This window comes from Microcaecilia unicolor, chromosome 8, assembly GCF_901765095.1.
Source record: "Microcaecilia unicolor chromosome 8, aMicUni1.1, whole genome shotgun sequence".
In the NCBI taxonomy this organism is placed as follows: domain Eukaryota; kingdom Metazoa; phylum Chordata; class Amphibia; order Gymnophiona; family Siphonopidae; genus Microcaecilia; species Microcaecilia unicolor.
Window position 1 is genome coordinate 186,836,524 of NC_044038.1, and position 17,707 is coordinate 186,854,230.

The 17,707-nt window shown below is 44.1% G+C and overlaps 1 protein-coding gene across 1 annotated transcript in view; it reads left to right on the forward strand.

Annotated features, from left to right (window-relative positions):
* Nucleotides 1–17,707, forward strand: part of KDM3B (lysine demethylase 3B) — a 479,529-nt gene that overhangs the window by 348,054 nt on the left and 113,768 nt on the right. Inside the window, 4 exon segments of the mRNA XM_030211010.1 lie at nt 6,002–6,268; nt 6,731–6,902; nt 7,249–7,339; nt 17,353–17,483. Of these exon segments, the coding sequence (XP_030066870.1) occupies nt 6,002–6,268; nt 6,731–6,902; nt 7,249–7,339; nt 17,353–17,483 (661 nt within the window).

Below are 17,707 nucleotides of genomic sequence, written 5' to 3' on the forward strand. Positions count from 1 at the left end.
AAACAACGTTATAGGTTATTTATTTAGATTTTGCTCACACCTTTTTCAGTAGTAGCTCAAGGTGAGTTACATTCAGGTACTCTGGATATTTCTCTGGCCCAGGAGGGCTCACAATCTAAGTTTGTACCTGAGGCAATGGAGGGTTAAGTGACTTGCCCAAGATCACAAGGAGCAGTGGTGGGATTTGAACTGCCACCTCTGGATTGCAAGACCAGTGCTCTAACCACTAGGCCAATCCTCCATTCCGAATGACAACTGTATTGGTTAAGTTGTCATTCTAATTCAACTATCTATAAAGTTGTTTTGTATTATTCCAGTAACAGTTCAGAAACCAGTTCAGTACTGGAATAGGTTCACAATGGAGAACTGAAAGAAGTGCATCTGTTCAGTTAATAGCTGAAGGTGAACCAAGAACATTTCTATAACTGGCATTTGTAATAAATTTTGATCTACTGAATTAGCCATGTGACATGAAGGAAATCAGGAAAGCTATTTTGAACTCGTTTTGGATTAATGCCACTGAAAATAATTGGATTTGAACTTGCTGCATTATGACCAGTTTGGTGGATCCCTGGTCTGAGGCAGCACCAGAAGAGCAGAGGTGGTCAGGAGATGTTACCAAAATGTTTTATTAAAAAAAAAAAAAAAAGACCCAGAATGGCCGGGTTTTGGCACAAAAGCCTGCATCAGGGGTCTACAATCACAGATAAAAACTCCACAAATATATACTTTAAAAAACCCTTCAGTCACATTTAATAAATAATAATGAGAAAAACAGAAAACATTTTAACTATACATAGAACTTGCCTTGAGTTAGCCACACGTATACTTACCAGGGGCATAGCTGCTATGAGGCCACGAGGGCCTGGACCCCCTGCCGGCGACCATCTCAACCCCCCCCCCCCCTTCCGCCGCCAACCCGCCGCCTGCTACCTTTGCTGGTGGGGGACCCCAACCCCCACCAGCCGAAGTCTTCTACCTTTGTTTGGTTTCTTCTGACAGAGTCTGACGTCCTGCACGTTGTACTTGCAGGACGTCAGACTCAGTCAGAAGAAACCAAACGAAGGAAGAAGACTGGGGGGGGGGGGGGGGGTCAAAGTTGTTGGAGGTGTCGGCAATGGCGGGTGGGGGGGGGAGGTGTTGGCAATGGGGGGGGGGGGGTCGGCGGCGCCGGGGGAGGGCTAAAATGTGCCCCCTCACCTCGGCTCTGGACCCCCCTACCGTTGAAGTCTGGCTACGCCCCTGATACTTACCCCAGTTGACTTTGTGTTACACATCGTCTTCCTGTTTATATATCTGTACTGGACCCCTGGCTGCGTAGTAAGATGTCTCATTGTATTGTAGAAACAGCATTCGCATCATATTTGTTATTTGAATGTTCTGATATGTACTGACATATCTGTATTGTTTGAATGTTCTTCCATGCGGTCTGTTATGGTATTATTTGTATAGTATTTCTGATAGTGGTTTTAATTCACCAAGTTTACCTCATTGATTGTATTTAAGCTTATGTTTGGTCCTTTTACTATTATTATACTAAGATTGCAAGGTTTATGTTAAACTATCCAGCTTATTTTCGAAAGAGAAAGACGCCCATATTTCGACCCAAATCGGGAGATGGGCGCCCAAATCGGTATAATCGAAAGCCGATTTTGGGTGTCTCCAACTGCAATCTGTCGCGGGAACAGACAAAGTTGACGGGGGCATGTCGGAGGCATGGTGAAGGTGGGACTGGGGTGTGTTTATCAGCCGAGGAGAAATGGGCGCCCTCGGCCGATAATCGAAAAAAGAAGGGCGCCTCACGAACAAGTCCCCAAAAAGTGATCCAACTGCCCAGATGACCACCGGAGGGAGTCGGGAATGACCTCCCCTGACTCCCCCAGTGGTCACTAACCCCCTCCCATGAAAAAAAAGAACTTTAAAAACTTTTTTTTGCCAGCCTGTATGCCAGCCTCAAATGTCATACCCATCTCCATCACAGCAGTATGCAGGTCCCTGGAGCAGTTTTTAGTGGGTGTAGTGGACTTCAGCCAGGTGGACCCAGTCCCATCCCCCCCCCCCCCCCCCCACCTGTTACACTTGTGGTGGTAAATGGGAGCCCTCCAAACCGCCCCCAAAACCCACTGTACCCACATCTAGGTGCCCCCCTTCAGCCATAAGTGCTATGGTAATGGTGTAGAGTTATGGGCAGTGGGTTTGGGGGGGGGAGATTTGGGGGGCTCAGCACCCAAGGGAAGGGAGCTATAGACTTGGGAGGTGTCCTGTCATGTGAGGGAGACCAGTGCACTACAAATCCTGGCCCCTCCCACGACCAAATGCCTTGGATTTGTTTGTTTTTGAGCTGGGCGCCTTCGGTTTCCATTATCGCTGAAAAACGATAACGCCCAGCTCAAATCTGCCCAAATCCGATGCATTTGCTCGGCACAAACCGTATTATAAAAAAAAAAAAGATGGACACCCATCTTTTTCAAAAATACAGTCTGGCCCGCCCCTTCATGTACCTGTCCTCGGAGATAGAAGCCCATGGAGATGGGCGTTCGCGTTCAATTATGCCCCTCTATATCTGCTGTACACCATCTTAAGTGAATCTCTTCATTAAGGCAGTTAATAAATCCCAATAAATAAATAAGTCATTTAACAAGCTAAATCACATTAATTCAAATAAAATAAAAACAGCAAATTTGATGCATTTGGTTTGTAGAAATCCAAAATAGATTTACCAGATAGGAGGAGAAAGATTGATAAGCTCAACTCAAGAGAGGGACCTTGGGGTGATGGTGTCTGAGGATCTCAAGGTGATGAAACAAGGAGGTGGCCACGGCCAGAATGATGCTAGGCTGCATAGACAGGGTAAAGCCAGCAGAAGAAAGGAGGTGTTGATGCCCCTGTACAAGATGTTGGTGAGTCTCTGCTTGGAGTATTGTGTTCACTGTTAGAGGCTGTATCTTGCTAAGGAAGTAAACTTGAAGCTGCTCAGAGAAAAGCAGTGAAAATGGTATGAGGAGTAGTGCTGTCCGATTCAGTCAAAAGGTTTTTGATTCGATTCACTTATATTAATTGATTTTTTGATTTGATCCAATTAAGTTCTTTGAGGCTACTATGAAAAAGAAAAGATTAGATGTGTTATAAGTTTAATAAATCACTATTTGCATTGTTTTGAATTCAAACTCTAATTATAACAGAATGTCAAGTACATCATGTATACAGAGTGTAAGTTCAGAAGACCACATTTCCAGCTGGCTTTTTGATTAGTTGCAGGCAGTCTGCAGGATTCACAGAATGTAGTTAATTGTGAACTAAAGATAAAGGGAGAAGGGAAGGTGTCTGGTTGACCAGTTTCTGTAGCTAACAGTAAGGGATATCCTTTTAGGGATCATGTTAGTGCGTACAAAATTGCCCTGGCATATACAGTATACACAAAAAAGTTGGCACTCAGAAAATATGTGAATTAATATTTAGCAGGTACAACATATATATCTACATTCCTTCCCTGTTACCCTCTCAGAAAATGAAGTGAACTAAAGTTATATAAACAAAAAATAAAATTCTGTGCATGAAGGTGATTTGTGTCACACCTAGACACTGCAGATGAATAAAGCAGTCGGAAGAATAATAGTTACAGCTGTGTAGGAGAAAAGCACAAGTCCAGATCATGACATCTTAATATGACATCTAAGTGGTAATAATATAGGAAAGTGTAAAGATTTAGTCAGTGCTGAAATTATTCAAAAAATGATGTACTGCCTATAAAGACAATCATAGCACCCACAAACTAATTCAGTCTCACAGAATAATTTGGATTTAGACACGCACAAGAAACGTTTTTTAAAACTTTGCTGATAGAAACACAGAAACATGACGGCAGATAAAGGCCATATGGTTTCCTGTCTGGTAGGCGCCTGTAAAAAAGGTACCAGTACTATAAAACAGTAGCATGAAGACTTTAAGCCTCCGTGAAGCTTCCCATAAACCGAAATGTGACAGTGCACAGAAAAATTATTAGTCTTTCAGAAACCTGTACCTTTTAAAACTGTTGATCTTCTCTGGCAGCAAACAGGAGCAGCCAGCGAGTGCACTATTCCCTCGAGCCCCACAGCCTTCCCTTTGGTTTATTCCCACCTCTGTGAAAACAGGAAGTCACGTCACTGGGAAGGCTGTGTTGCTGGCTGCTCCGTGCTGGCTGCCAACAAAGAACAAGAGTTTTAAAAAGTAAGCGGGGCGGAATCGAAGCATCCAATTTTGGTACCAAAAATAGATTCAATTCTCGAATTGGACAGTATTAATGAGGAGAGACTTGATGACCTGAACACATATACCCTGGAGGGGTGATATGATACAGACTTTCAAATATTTGAAAGGTATTAATCTACAAACAAAGCTTTTCCAGAGAGACAGGAAGATGGTAGAACTAGAGGACATGAATTGAGATTGTGAGGGGAGCTGACTCAGGAATAATGTCAGGAAAGTAGTTTTTCACAGAGGGGGTGGTAGATACTTGGCATACCCTCCCGCAGGAGGTGGTGAAGATGAAAACAGTAATGGAGTTCAAAAATGCGTGAGATAAACACACAGGAATCCTCTTTAGAAGGAATGGATCCATAGAAGCTTAGCAGTGGTTAGATGACAACACCAATAATTGGGAAGCAAAGCCAGTGCAGGGCAGACTTTTACGGTCTGTGCCCTGATTGTGGCTGAACAGATTTGGATGGGCTGGAGTGGGACTTCAGTAACAACTTTAGATGTTTTAGAATAAGGACAGTACTGGTCTTTGGTCTGGAAATGGCAAGGACAAATCAAGATCAGGTATACATATGAAGTATCACATCATATATTATGCAGACTGGATGGACTGTACAGGTATTTATCTGCTGTCATCTACTATGTATCAAGGAACCAAAATTCAGCAGAGTCATTGTTAACCACCCTTTGGTTTTCTAATACTGGATTATATGATGATCGTGTAACTGAGCTCTGCCCACCCACCTTAACAACAGCCGCCTCCATGGTATTGGCCCCCCTTCAGACATGTCTCCCCAACATGCCTCCCTAACCACTCGACCAAAGTAGCCCCCTCCCCTGGGTCTACCTTTACAAGCCCTGATGATCCAGCGGTGAGTTCAAATCAGAAGCGATCCCCACTCGCTTATGTGATCTCCATCTTCAAAATGGCTGTTGTGAACTCTGGCAGTAGGCCTCACTGGGCAACTGGGGAGGCAGCAGTGTTTGGGTGCATGATGGGCAGGGCTAGGCTCTGCTGTTTGGCTGGCGGGCAGATGCAATGAGTCTCTGCATTGTCCGACATTGAGCCTACTGTACATCATAGAAAAAATGCTTCTTTTTGGGGAAGCATGAATACTGGAGAGGACCCAAGGTGGTGTCCGAGACCAGACGCTAGGAGGATGACCTCTGTGTTGCTCCCTTTTGAGTGAAGCCGAAACTATATTGAGATGGGCAAGCTTGCTGTGGTGGAGAGGGAGGGATGCTCTCCCACCCTTGAGGAAGGTGTCTTGCTAAGTTCTCCAGTCAGTACTCCCCAACAACCTGCTGCTGTAAGCTCTCCACTGTTGCAGGGGGGTGGACTGCAAGGATAGTGCTATGGAGGAGCAGCCTAATGTTTAGTGCAGTGGGCTGACAACTGGGCAACCAGGTTGAATTCCCACTACAGCTCCCTGTGACTCTGGGCAAGTCACCTTAACCCTCCATTGCTCCAGGTGATACAGCAAATCCCATCCCCTTTCCCTTTCTCTACATGTAACTATCTGCCTCCATTCATGGAGCTGTTGTGGTTTTTATCTGTTATGTAAAGCTGAAGGGCCTCCTATGACCACACATGTTAGGATAGAGCTTCCAGGCTTTTTAAGAGCTTGGTAGGAAATTGTCTGCATCAGCGCTATCAGATGAATACATCCATTTGTGTGGCCAATTATGCTGTTGTCCATAGAGAGCGCTTATTACAGCTAAGCATTTGTGTCATCCTTATGTTATCGTTTATGTATTGCAGGGAGCCAAAGGCAAGGCTAGTCTGCCAAATTTTCTGGATCATATTATTGCTTCTGTGGTGGAGAATAAAAAGACATCTGATGTCTCCAAGCGAACAATTAATTCATCGGATACACAGAAGGAGGTCAAGGAGATGGTGATGGGATTAAATGTTCTTGATCCACATACCTCACATTCCTGGCTCTGTGATGGGAGGCTTCTTTGTCTTCATGACCCTAGCAATAAAAACAATTGGAAAATATTTAGGGAGTGCTGGAAACAGGGCCAGGTAAGAAATCTGTTGTGATGGATGGTACATTTTAGAAGAATGTTTTTATTTGTAGGAATGACATATTATTCTAAAAAAGCATTATTACCAAGTTTTGCTTTATGGAGATGGGAGCTTGAAGAAATAAACAGTAAGACTGGTTTTAAAATTCAACCTTTAAAAACATACTGTATTCCCAGTAAGACTGCTTTTAAAATTCAATCTTGAAAAACATACTCCCAGTAGAATTGTTTGTTTTTAATTTTATCCTGCAGAATTTGAATGAAAAAAATACTTTAATCAGGTATAGACAAATGGGTTACCCTATTTGTTTTCAAAAATTCAACATAGGCTTTCTGAGTTTTCCCTAATTACATTTTGGTTTATTTCTCACTGTCCATAATTGTTATATCTAGAAATTGATAGTGAAAAGGTTTACCAATGGTAAAGGACCTCGGTTTTCATTAAATTTTCTCTCTGCAGCCTGTGCTGGTTTCCGGAGTCCAGAAAAAGCTAAAATCAGAGCTTTGGAAGCCAGAGGCATTTAGCCTAGAATTTGGAGACCAAGATGTTGACCTTGTCAATTGTAGAAACTGCACTATAATTTCAGACGTCAAAGTTCGGGATTTTTGGGATGGCTTTGAAGTTATTACAAGTAAGTGCATATGATATTGGCAAAAGAAAGAAGCATGAGCTTAGTAGATGGAATTGATAGGAGTATTAGCTGCAACTGTGCTGGCAAAAAGAAGGCATGGACAGGAAGCTTTTATCAGACTTGTCAGTGGGCTGGGAGGTGGCATGGGGCAGAAATGCGAGCAGAAAACTGATTGGGCTGGAGGGAGGGATGTAGACACGTTACTGGTTACTGATAGAAGAGAAGGACCTGACCAATGGGCTTACATTGGCTGAAGCAAAAATGAGCAGATCTCCTTTCTGAATTGATTTTAGCAGTCTCCACGCTTTTTAGACTTGGTTTCAGAGTCACTTTTTCCCCATTACAGAACGACTAAGGTCAGAAGATGGACAGCCAATGGTTTTGAAGCTGAAGGACTGGCCGCCTGGGGAGGATTTCAGAGACATGATGCCAACGAGGTAGGATATAGAACTGATACATAAGTAGCTGAATTAGTTTATTATGGCCTCTGCTCAAGGTGTAACGGCGCGCGAAAGCTTTCCTTCTAATAAGTTCTGGGAGAAGAGGATATTTCTCTGGTAAGTGAACAAATTTTGCTTGTGCTTTCGGAACTTGAAGATTGGGGTTTAAAGGAGGAACTGTAAGTTAGTGATAGGCTGATATCCTTAATACTTTAGCAAGTTTTAAATTACGGAAAAACTCAAAAAACACTAAGATGGAGTCAGCAGTCCAGCAGCGAGAGGGGTGCTATCCAGTCTTTTGCATTGAGTGTCACATGTATGATTATCTCCCAATTGGTGAGGTGTCATATGTGTGTGCCCGATGCAAAGAGCTCCTAGCTCTCAGAGAACGTGTCCGTTCTCTAGAGGCTAGAGTAGCAGACTTGATGGAGCTGAGGGAGACAGAGAGGTACATAGAGGAGACCTACAGGGATGTTGTAGAGAAGTCCCACCTCCAGTCAGGTAGCCCCTGTGCTACCTTGGAGGAGGGAGGTCTCCTAGAAGGAGAGCATCACCCTGGTGAAGTAGGAAGTACTCCTGTAGCCAGGACCTGCCCACCAGGGGATGTATTATCCTTTCGCACCGAGAATATATCTCCAAATGTTGCCCGGGAGGGAAAGGTTAGGACAGCTGTTGTACTTGGTGATTCGATCATTAGGCATATAGATAGCTGGGTGGCTGGTGGACGTGAGGATCGCCTGGTGACTTGCCTGCCTGGTGCGAAGGTGGCGGACCTCACGCGTCACCTAGATAGGATTTTATATAGTGCTGGGGAGGAGACGGCTGTCTTGGTACATGTGGGTACTAATGACATAGGAAAATGTGGGAGAGAGGTTCTGGAAGCAAAATTTAGGCTCTTAGGTAGAAAGCTGAAATCCAGATCCTCCAGGGTAGCATTTTCTGAAATGCTACCTGTGCCACGCGCAGGGCCCAAGAGACAGGCAGAGCTCCAGAGTCTCAATGCGTGGATGAGACGATGGTGCAGGGAGGAGGGCTTTAGATTTGTTAGGAACTGGGCAACATTCTGGGGAAGGGGGAGCCTATTCCGAAAGGATGGGCTCCATCTTAACCAGAGTGGGACCAGGCTGCTGGCATCGGCGTTTAAGAAGGAGATAGAGCAGCTTTTAAACTAGAAATGGGGGGAAGGCCGACAGTCGCTCAAAAGAGCATGGTTCGGGATAAGGTGTCTTTCAAAGATATCACCATAACAGGGAAGATAGAGTATCCTGATAGTGAGGTTGCAAAAGAGATTGTAGTAGATCGGGTATCTTTAAATAACAATAAAAATCAGACAAAAGATTGCCAATTAATACTGTCAAGTACTAAGCATGATGTACTTAGGAACAACAAACATAGTTTGAAATGTCTATATGCGAATGCCAGGAGCCTAAGAAATAAGATGGGGGAGTTGGAATATATTGCACTAAATGAAAAATTAGATATAATAGGCATCTCTGAGACCTGGTGGAAGGAGGATAACCAGTGGGACACTGTCATACCGGGGTACAAATTATATCATAGTGATAGGGTGAATCGGATTGGTGGAGGGGTAGCATTGTATATTAACGAGAGCCTTGAATCAAATAGATTGAAAATTCTGCAGGAAACAAAACACTCCTTGGAATCACTGTGGATTGAAATTCCATGTGCAAAGGGGAAAAGGATAGTGATAGGAGTGTACTACCGTCCGCCTGGCCAGGACGAACAGACGGATGCGGAAATGTTAAAGGAAATCAGGGACGCAAACAAACTGGGCAACACAATAATAATGGGGGATTTCAATTACCCGCATATAGACTGGGTTAATGTAACATCTGTACACGCAAGGGACATAGGATTTCTTGATGAAATCAAGGACAGCTTCATGGAACAGCTAGTTCAGGAGCCGACAAGAGAAGGAAAAATACTAGACTTAGTCCTTAGTGGTGCTCATGATCTAGTGCAGGGGGTAACGATACGAGGGCCGCTTGATAACAGTGATCATAATATGATCGGTTTTGATATTGGCATTGAAGGAAGTGAAACTAGGAAATCAAGTACGCTAGCGTTTAACTATAGTAAAGGTGATTACGACAAAATGAGAAAAATGGTGAAAAAAAGACTGAAAGGAGCAGCTCGCAGAGTAAAAAACTTGCATCAGGCGTGGATGCTGTTTAAAAACACCATCCTGGAGGTTCAGGACAAATATATTCCACGTATTAGAAAAAAGGGAAAAAAGACTAAACGTCAGCCGGCGTGGCTAAACAGTAAGATAAAGGAAATCATTAGAGCCAAAAAACAATCCTTCAGAAAGTGGAGAAGAGAACCAACTGAAAGTAACAGGATAGATCATAAGGAATGCCAAGCCAAATGCAAAGCGGAGATAAGGAGGGCAAAAAAGGACTTTGAGAAGAAATTAGCGTTGGAAGCAAAAATACATAGTAAAAATTTTTTTAGATACATTAAAAGCAGGAAACCGGCCAAAGAGTCGGTTGGGCCGCTGGACGAAAATGGTGTTAAAGGGGCGATCAAGGAGGACAAAGCCGTAGCGGAGAAATTAAATGAATTCTTTGCTTCGGTCTTCACCGAGGAGGATTTGGGGGGGACACCGGTGCCGGAAAGAATATTTGAAGCGGGGGAGTCGGAGAAACTAAACAAATTCTCTGTAACCTTGGAGGATGTAATGGGTCAGTTCAGCAAGCTGAAGAGTAGTAAATCACCGGGACCTGATGGTATTCATCCCAGAGTATTAATAGAACTAAAAAATGAACTTGCGGAGCTACTGTTAGAAATATGCAATCTGTCCCTAAAATCGAGTGTAGTACCGGAAGACTGGAGGGTAGCCAATGTTACTCCGATTTTTAAGAAGGGTTCCAGAGGAGATCCGGGAAATTATAGACCGGTGAGTCTGACGTCGGTGCCGGGCAAGATGGTGGAGGCTATTATTAAGAATAAAATTGCAGAGCATATACAAAAACATGGACTGATGAGACAAAGTCAGCACGGATTTAGTGAAGGGAAGTCTTGCCTCACCAATCTAATGCATTTTTTTGAGGGGGTAAGCAAACATGTGGACAATGGGGAGCCGGTTGATATTGTATATCTGGATTTTCAGAAGGCGTTTGACAAAGTGCCGCACGAAAGACTCCTGAAGAAATTGCAGAGTCATGGAATCGGAGGTAGGGTATTATTATGGATTAAGAACTGGTTGAAAGATAGGAAGCAGAGAGTAGGATTGCTTGGCCAGTATTCTCAGTGGAGGAGGGTAGTTAGTGGGGTCCCGCAGGGGTCTGTGCTGGGTCCGTTGCTTTTTAATGTATTTATAAATGACCTAGAGATGGGAATAACTAGTGAGGTAATTAAATTCGCCGATGACACGAAATTATTCAGGGTCGTCAAGTCGCAGGAGGAATGTGAACGATTACAGGAGGACCTTGCGAGACTGGGAGAATGGGCGTGCAAGTGGCAGATGAAGTTCAATGTTGACAAGTGCAAAGTGATGCATGTGGGTAAGAGGAACCCGAATTATAGCTACGTCTTGCAAGGTTCCGCGTTAGGAGTTACGGATCAAGAAAGGGATCTGGGTGTCGTCGTCGATGATACGCTGAAACCTTCTGCTCAGTGTGCTGCTGCGGCTAGGAAAGCGAATAGAATGTTGGGTGTTATTAGGAAGGGTATGGAGTCCAGGTGTGCGGATGTTATAATGCCGTTGTATCGCTCCATGGTGCGACCGCACCTGGAGTATTGTGTTCAGTACTGGTCTCCGTATCTCAAAAAAGATATAGTAGAATTGGAAAAGGTACAGCGAAGGGCGATGAAAATGATAGTGGGGATGGGACGACTTTCCTATGAAGAGAGGCTGAGAAGGCTAGGGCTTTTCAGCTTGGAGAAGAGACGGCTGAGGGGAGATATGATAGAAGTGTATAAAATAATGAGTGGAATGGATCGGGTGGATGTGAAGCGACTGTTCACGCTATCCAAAAATACTAGGACTAGAGGGCATGAGTTGAAGCTACAGTGTGGTAAATTTAAAACGAATCGGAGAAAATTTTTCTTCACCCAACGTGTAATTAGACTCTGGAATTCGTTGCCGGAGAACGTGGTACGGGCGGTTAGCTTGACGGAGTTTAAAAAGGGGTTAGATAGATTCCTAAAGGACAAGTCCATAGACCGCTATTAAATGGACTTGGAAAAATTCCGCATTTTTAGGTATAACTTGTCTGGAATGTTTTTACGTTTGGGGAGCGTGCCAGGTGCCCTTGACCTGGATTGGCCACTGTCGGTGACAGGATGCTGGGCTAGATGGACCTTTGGTCTTTCCCAGTATGGCACTACTTATGTACTTATGTACTTATGACTTATTTGCAATACAGGTCAAAGCGGTTCACAAAGTAAAATATATACTGGATGAAAAAGGAAAAAAAATCGCAATAATTCATAGGATGGACACAGTAACATATAACATAGTAACATAGTAGATGACGGCAGAAAAAGACCTGCACGGCCCATCCAGTCTGCCCAAGAAGATAAATTCATATGAGAGAACCATTTAAGTGCTGACCATGAATGTTTAGAGCTTCAGTCAGGTCTAGTTTCCCATCTAGAATCCTGGTAGACTTCCAAACGCAATGCTAAAGAAATGTTTTCATTAAGGCTTTGAATTTAGCATATAAAACTCAGATCATAGAGACAACGGAAGATCATTCTAGAGGAAGGGAGTGAAAATGAAAAAGGCTTTCCCAACCAGATCTACACGTTTCAGGAGGGACCAATCTATGATCCATTAATAAATTGTCAAAAACGAGTAGGGACATAAGGAATGACAAATGAATGTACAAATTCAGCATTTGTACATATACAACCCCCCCACAAACATCCCTTTACCAGGCAAGCCACAAGTTCTGCTGAAGCCGCCTCAGAATCATAGGCATGGCATCAATTGTGCATAGTGGTGCATGCACATCACGAATTACAAATGAAAGTGTGCTGTACACCACAAATCAGGACCATATGTACCTCAGAGACTGGTTCACAGTTGCAGCAGGTGCCCTGAATTCCCTTAAATCTCAGCCCACTGAATATGGTGATGTTACTGTGCTGTGCCTTTCTTCCCCTCCTCCTGTTCCTTATTTCCTCCTCGTCTGTGCCAGCACTGGCTGGTCTGCTGCAGCAGCCCTGCCCCAAGTGGTGTGGCAGGGAAGACCAGATCCCTGCTCCAGTCTGCCCCCCTCCCCCCCCCAAAAAAAAAAAGTCAGGTATGGGCCAGACATTAGCAGCTGAGTTCTGTTTGCCTGCATGGGAGAGCCAGTAGCTAAGGCAGAAGCTTATGACCATGTGATTGAGACAGAGACATATGTAACCACGTTGAGCTACTACTGAAAAAGGTGTGAGCAAATAATAAGTATGGGCAAGAGCTGTGGGTCTCCAGGATGTGTCTGGAAGAAGTGCAGTGTGGCAGCATGGCAGGTAACCATTCATAGAGTATATATGTGCATGTATGCAGTCAGGTACCACTGCCAGCAGAGGTCTAGTATGTGTGTATATGCACTGCTTTGTAGAAGAATAACAACTGATCCAGATTCCAACCGGGTTAGGGGGTGCCACTGGCTGTTACTGTGGCTTGAAGTCCTGAACAGAGGTGAGAGAGAAAAGGATTAGGTTCAATCCACAGAATATATTTTGGTTTTCTGAAGGCTTTCTGCTAACAGTGAGCATGTGACAAAGAAGGTTATAAACTGGGATCATGCCTTGTTTTTTGGTTTAATACAATATATTTTGGTGCTAAATTAAAAATCAAATATGCCAAGATGGGGGGGGGGGGGGGGGGGGGGAAGCAGTGGTTCCATCTCAGACAGTTGGAACTGCAGCTGTGGGTCTTCAGTTCTAGACCATTCAACAGCTAGAAGTAAAATAGTGAGAGAAGGCTATACTGGATTTGTTCCAAGAACAAGCAGGCATCATAGTCTCACATATGGGATCAGGCAGTCCCAAGGTCTAGCACTTGGGACTGCCTGAGTCACTACATATGGCTCCATTTCTCATTCTCCTCCTAGTACTGTCCCTTCCCAATCTACTCCTACGCACCAATCTCCTCCTCCACCCAACCACCCAAAGCCCCTGTACACTACAATCACACATTGTCCCCTTGTTGATTTTATTACCTCACCATCTCTCTTGTCCTCTTCCTCCCTCCTTGCTTTTTGCCTTCAACATTTCATCCCTTCCATTGTACCTTCCCCTTTCTATCTGAGTTCATCTCGCCTTCATCGTCTTCATTGCCACTCCTCTCCCACTGTCCTCCGCACTCTCTTACTCCTCCTTCTTCTGTCTGCTGGAGACATCAATCCCAATCCTGGTCCCCCTTACCAACTTTCATCCTATTTATGCAGGTTGCACCGTGACCTTTCCAATCTCATCTCTATTCCTCTCCTCCCTCCCTCTTCTCTGCCCTTCTCATGCGCCCTATGGAATGCCCGCTCCATCTGCAACAAACTTTCTTATATCCATGACCTTTTTACCTCTCGTAGCCTCCACCTGCTCACCATAACTGAGACTTGGCTCTCCTCTGATGACTCTGCTTCAGTCGCAGCCCTCTGCCATGGTGGTTATCTCTGCTCCCATACTCCTCACCCTATTGGCCGCGGTGGTGGTGTCGGTCTATTACTCTCGCCCTCTTCCAAATTTCAATCTCTTCTGCCACCTCAGTCTCTCTGTTTCACTTCCTTTGAAGTCCACTCCGTCCGCCTATTCACTCCTTTGCCTCTTCGATTAGCAGTTATTTATCGTCCCCCTGATAAATCCCTTTCATCCTTTCTCAGTGACTTTGACGCTTGGCTTTCCTTCTTTCATGATCCTTCCTCCCCCTCCCTCATTCTTGGCGACTTTAACAATCATGCCAATGATCCCTCAAACTCTTACGTCTTCGAGTTCCTCACCTTAACATCCTCTTTCAATCTTAAACTATGCTCCACTTCTATCTTCTCCTATAACTGCTCTCCCTCCAATTCCCTTACTTCAAATCTTCCCCTCTCTGACCATCATCTAATAACCTTCACTCTTAAACTTCCTCCTGCCCAATCGCGTCCTATCTTAACCAACTTATCTGGGAATCTCCAGGCCATCGACCCTACTACCCTATCCTCCAATGTCTTGAACCTCTTCTCTACCACTACATCATCCAAATCTGTCAATGACGCTGTCTCTTCCTACAATACTTTTCTATCCTCTACCTTAGACACTCTTGCTCCTCTCATGCCTCGTCCTATAAGATGTACCAAACCCCAGCCCTGGCTAACCCCTAAAATCCACTACCTACGTTCCTGTACCCGTTCCGCCGAACGCCTCTGGCTGAAATCTCGTGCCCTTGCTGACTTCTCACACTTCAAATTCATGTTGACCTCCTTCCAATCTTCTCTCTTGCTTGCCAAACAAGACTACTACATCCAGCTGACTAATTCTCTCGGCTCAAACCCTCGACTTCTCTTCGCCACACTAAACTCTCTCCTCAAGGTGCCTCCACCCCCAACTCCCCCCCTCACTATCCCCCCAGACCCTAGCTGAGTTCTTCCATGACAAGATTCAGAAGATAAATCTTGAATTCTCTACCAAACCACCCCCGCCTCTCCTTCCCCTTGTCCATGCCCTTGTCCGTTCCCCTATTTCCTCAACCCCTCCATCCTTTTCTTCCTTTCCTGAGGTCACTGATGAAGAAACACTTCTTCCCTTGGCTCTCTGATATCTCATGGCTTTCAATACCATCTCTATGCTGATGACTCCCAAATTTACCTCTCTACCCCTGAAATCTCAACCAACATCCAGTCCAAGGTTTCAGCCTGCCTATCTGACATGGCTGCCTGGATGTCCCAACGTCATGTAAAACTTAACATGTCCAAAACTGAGCTTCTCATCTTTCCCCCTAAGCCTACCTCTCCTAAGCCTACCTCTCCTCTCCCCCCTTTCTCTATTCCTGTGGATGGCACTCTTATTCTCCCTGTCTCATCAGCTCGTAACCTTGGGGTCATCTTTGACTCCTCTCTCTCCTTTTCTGCTCATATTCAACAGATTGCCAAAACCTGTCGTTTCTTTCTCTATAACATTAGCAAAATCCGTCCCTTCATCTCTGAGCACTCTACCAGAACCCTTGTCCACACTCTTATCACCTCTCATCTTGATTATTGTAACCTGCTTCTCACCGGCCTCCCTCTTAGCCATCTCTCTCCTCTTCAATCAGTCCAAAACTCTGCTGCGTGACTCATTTTCCGCCAAAGTCACTATGCTCACGTTACCCCCCTCCTTAAGTCACTTCACTGGCTCCCTATCCATTTCTGTATTCAGTTCAAGCTTCTCTTATTGACCTATAAGTGTTTCACTCTGCTGCTCCCCAGTACCTCTCCACTCTCGTCTCTCCCTGCGCCCCCCCTCGTGTACTCTGTTCTGTAGGTAAATCTCTCTTATCCGTCCCCTTCTCCTCTACTGCTAATTCTAGACTCCGTTCCTTTTGTCTTGCTGCACCCCACGCCTGGAATAGACTTCCCAAGCCTGTGCATCTGGCCCCGTCTTTGGACGTTTTCAAGTCCAAACTTAAAGCCCACCTCTTTACCACTGCTTTTGACTCCTAACCACTTCTCACTTGCCCTGTCCTTAACCTCACCTATTATTCCCTTACCCTTAATTTTTCTGTCTGTTTACCTGTCTTATCTAGATTGTAAGCTCTTTGAGCAGAGACTGTCTTTTTGTGTTTGGTGAACAGCGCTGCGTATGCCTTGTAGCGCTATAGAAATGATAAATAGTAGTAGTAGTAATATGGGTGACATGATGAGTCTGGTGTGGACACTGCCAAGTGCACTGTCACTTTAAGTTTTTGAGGCATTGGGGATGTTTGAGGCTGTTGCTGTGGGGAGTTTGGGGGGAATCCTAAATAAAATGTTGAAACATGAACAGGGGTGTTTATATATTGGGTTTCAGGGGGTTATCAGAGTCCAGGCCCTTGGAGACCCAGTGCTGTGGCCTGCTCAGGGGAGGGGGGTTGAGGGAGCTACTGGGAAGCAGCTAAGGAAATATTTCCTGTTCGTGTTGGATCGTTTGTTACATTTCCTTGAACTTACAAATATGTGTGGGTAAAGGGGGACATGGGTTGGGGGGATAAGATTAATACAAAAAGTTGATGATGGTTTCTAATTGTATGCTTGGTACTCTGGATATTTCGTCGTGTATAGGTTACAGGAAAACTTTTGTATGTATTTTGTTTGAGAGTCATCAATAAAAATTGTTGAAACATAAATCTTTGAGGCAGTGCCCCCACCACGCATGTGCGGGTGCCTTCCCACTCAACATGCAAGTGTGGGACCAGCAGTCTTTCATTTTCCACGAAGCAGAGGAGTTGTGCTTTTGATATCTCCTCAGCACAAAAATCTTTTGCTCTTTTGCTGCCTTCCCTTTTTTGGGATATGTTTTCTTCGTATTTAATCTGTCATATAGTTTCTTCATTTTTCATACATTTTTTTCAATTTTTCGGTCCAGAGGGCCTCTGAGCCCTTTTTCCTGCCCAGAAAGCATCAGCCTTTTTTGGGTATGGAATTTCTCAAGCTCCCTTGGCCATAGATCCTTGAGGACTGGGTTGAGAACCACTGATTTAGATATATATCTTGCTTGAGTCTATCCATATGAATTTGATTTTTATTTTTGAGTGGAATGGCAACATCATAATAGTATTCTTTAAGTCTCTTAAATATATTAAAGCTAGTAAAATTGATAGTGTGTTTGGGGGAAAAACAGCTGATCTGAATTATTTAAAAGGGATGTGATGACCTCCAATAAATAAATCATACTGGAACCCCCCCCCCCTCCCCAATTTCGCTGAAAAAGCTGTTTGTAGTTTTCCTATCAAAGCCTCACAATTATACCAAAGAAAAATAAGAGATCTATGTGTTTTCTGAATTTTGTGTTTACACAGAAACCTGATTAATCAATATGTTTTTCTTTGTTTTGGTTAGGTTTGCAGATCTGATGGAAAATCTCCCTCTTCCAGAATATACCAAAAGAGATGGTAGATTGAACCTTGCGTCTAGGTTACCTAGCTATTTTGTACGGCCAGATCTGGGTCCAAAAATGTACAATGCTTATGGTATGTCAGTCATTAGGATAACAAGATTTCTGGCATATTGTGATGTATATTCCAGAAGAAATGATAATTAAATATTTATGGTGCCTGCTGGTAAATATAAATGAAACAACTTTCCATTTATTATTTATTTATTTATAACATTTGTATCCCACATTTTCCCACCTATTTGCAGGCTCAATGTGGCTTACATAGTTCCGTAGTGGTGATTACCAGTTCTGGAAAAA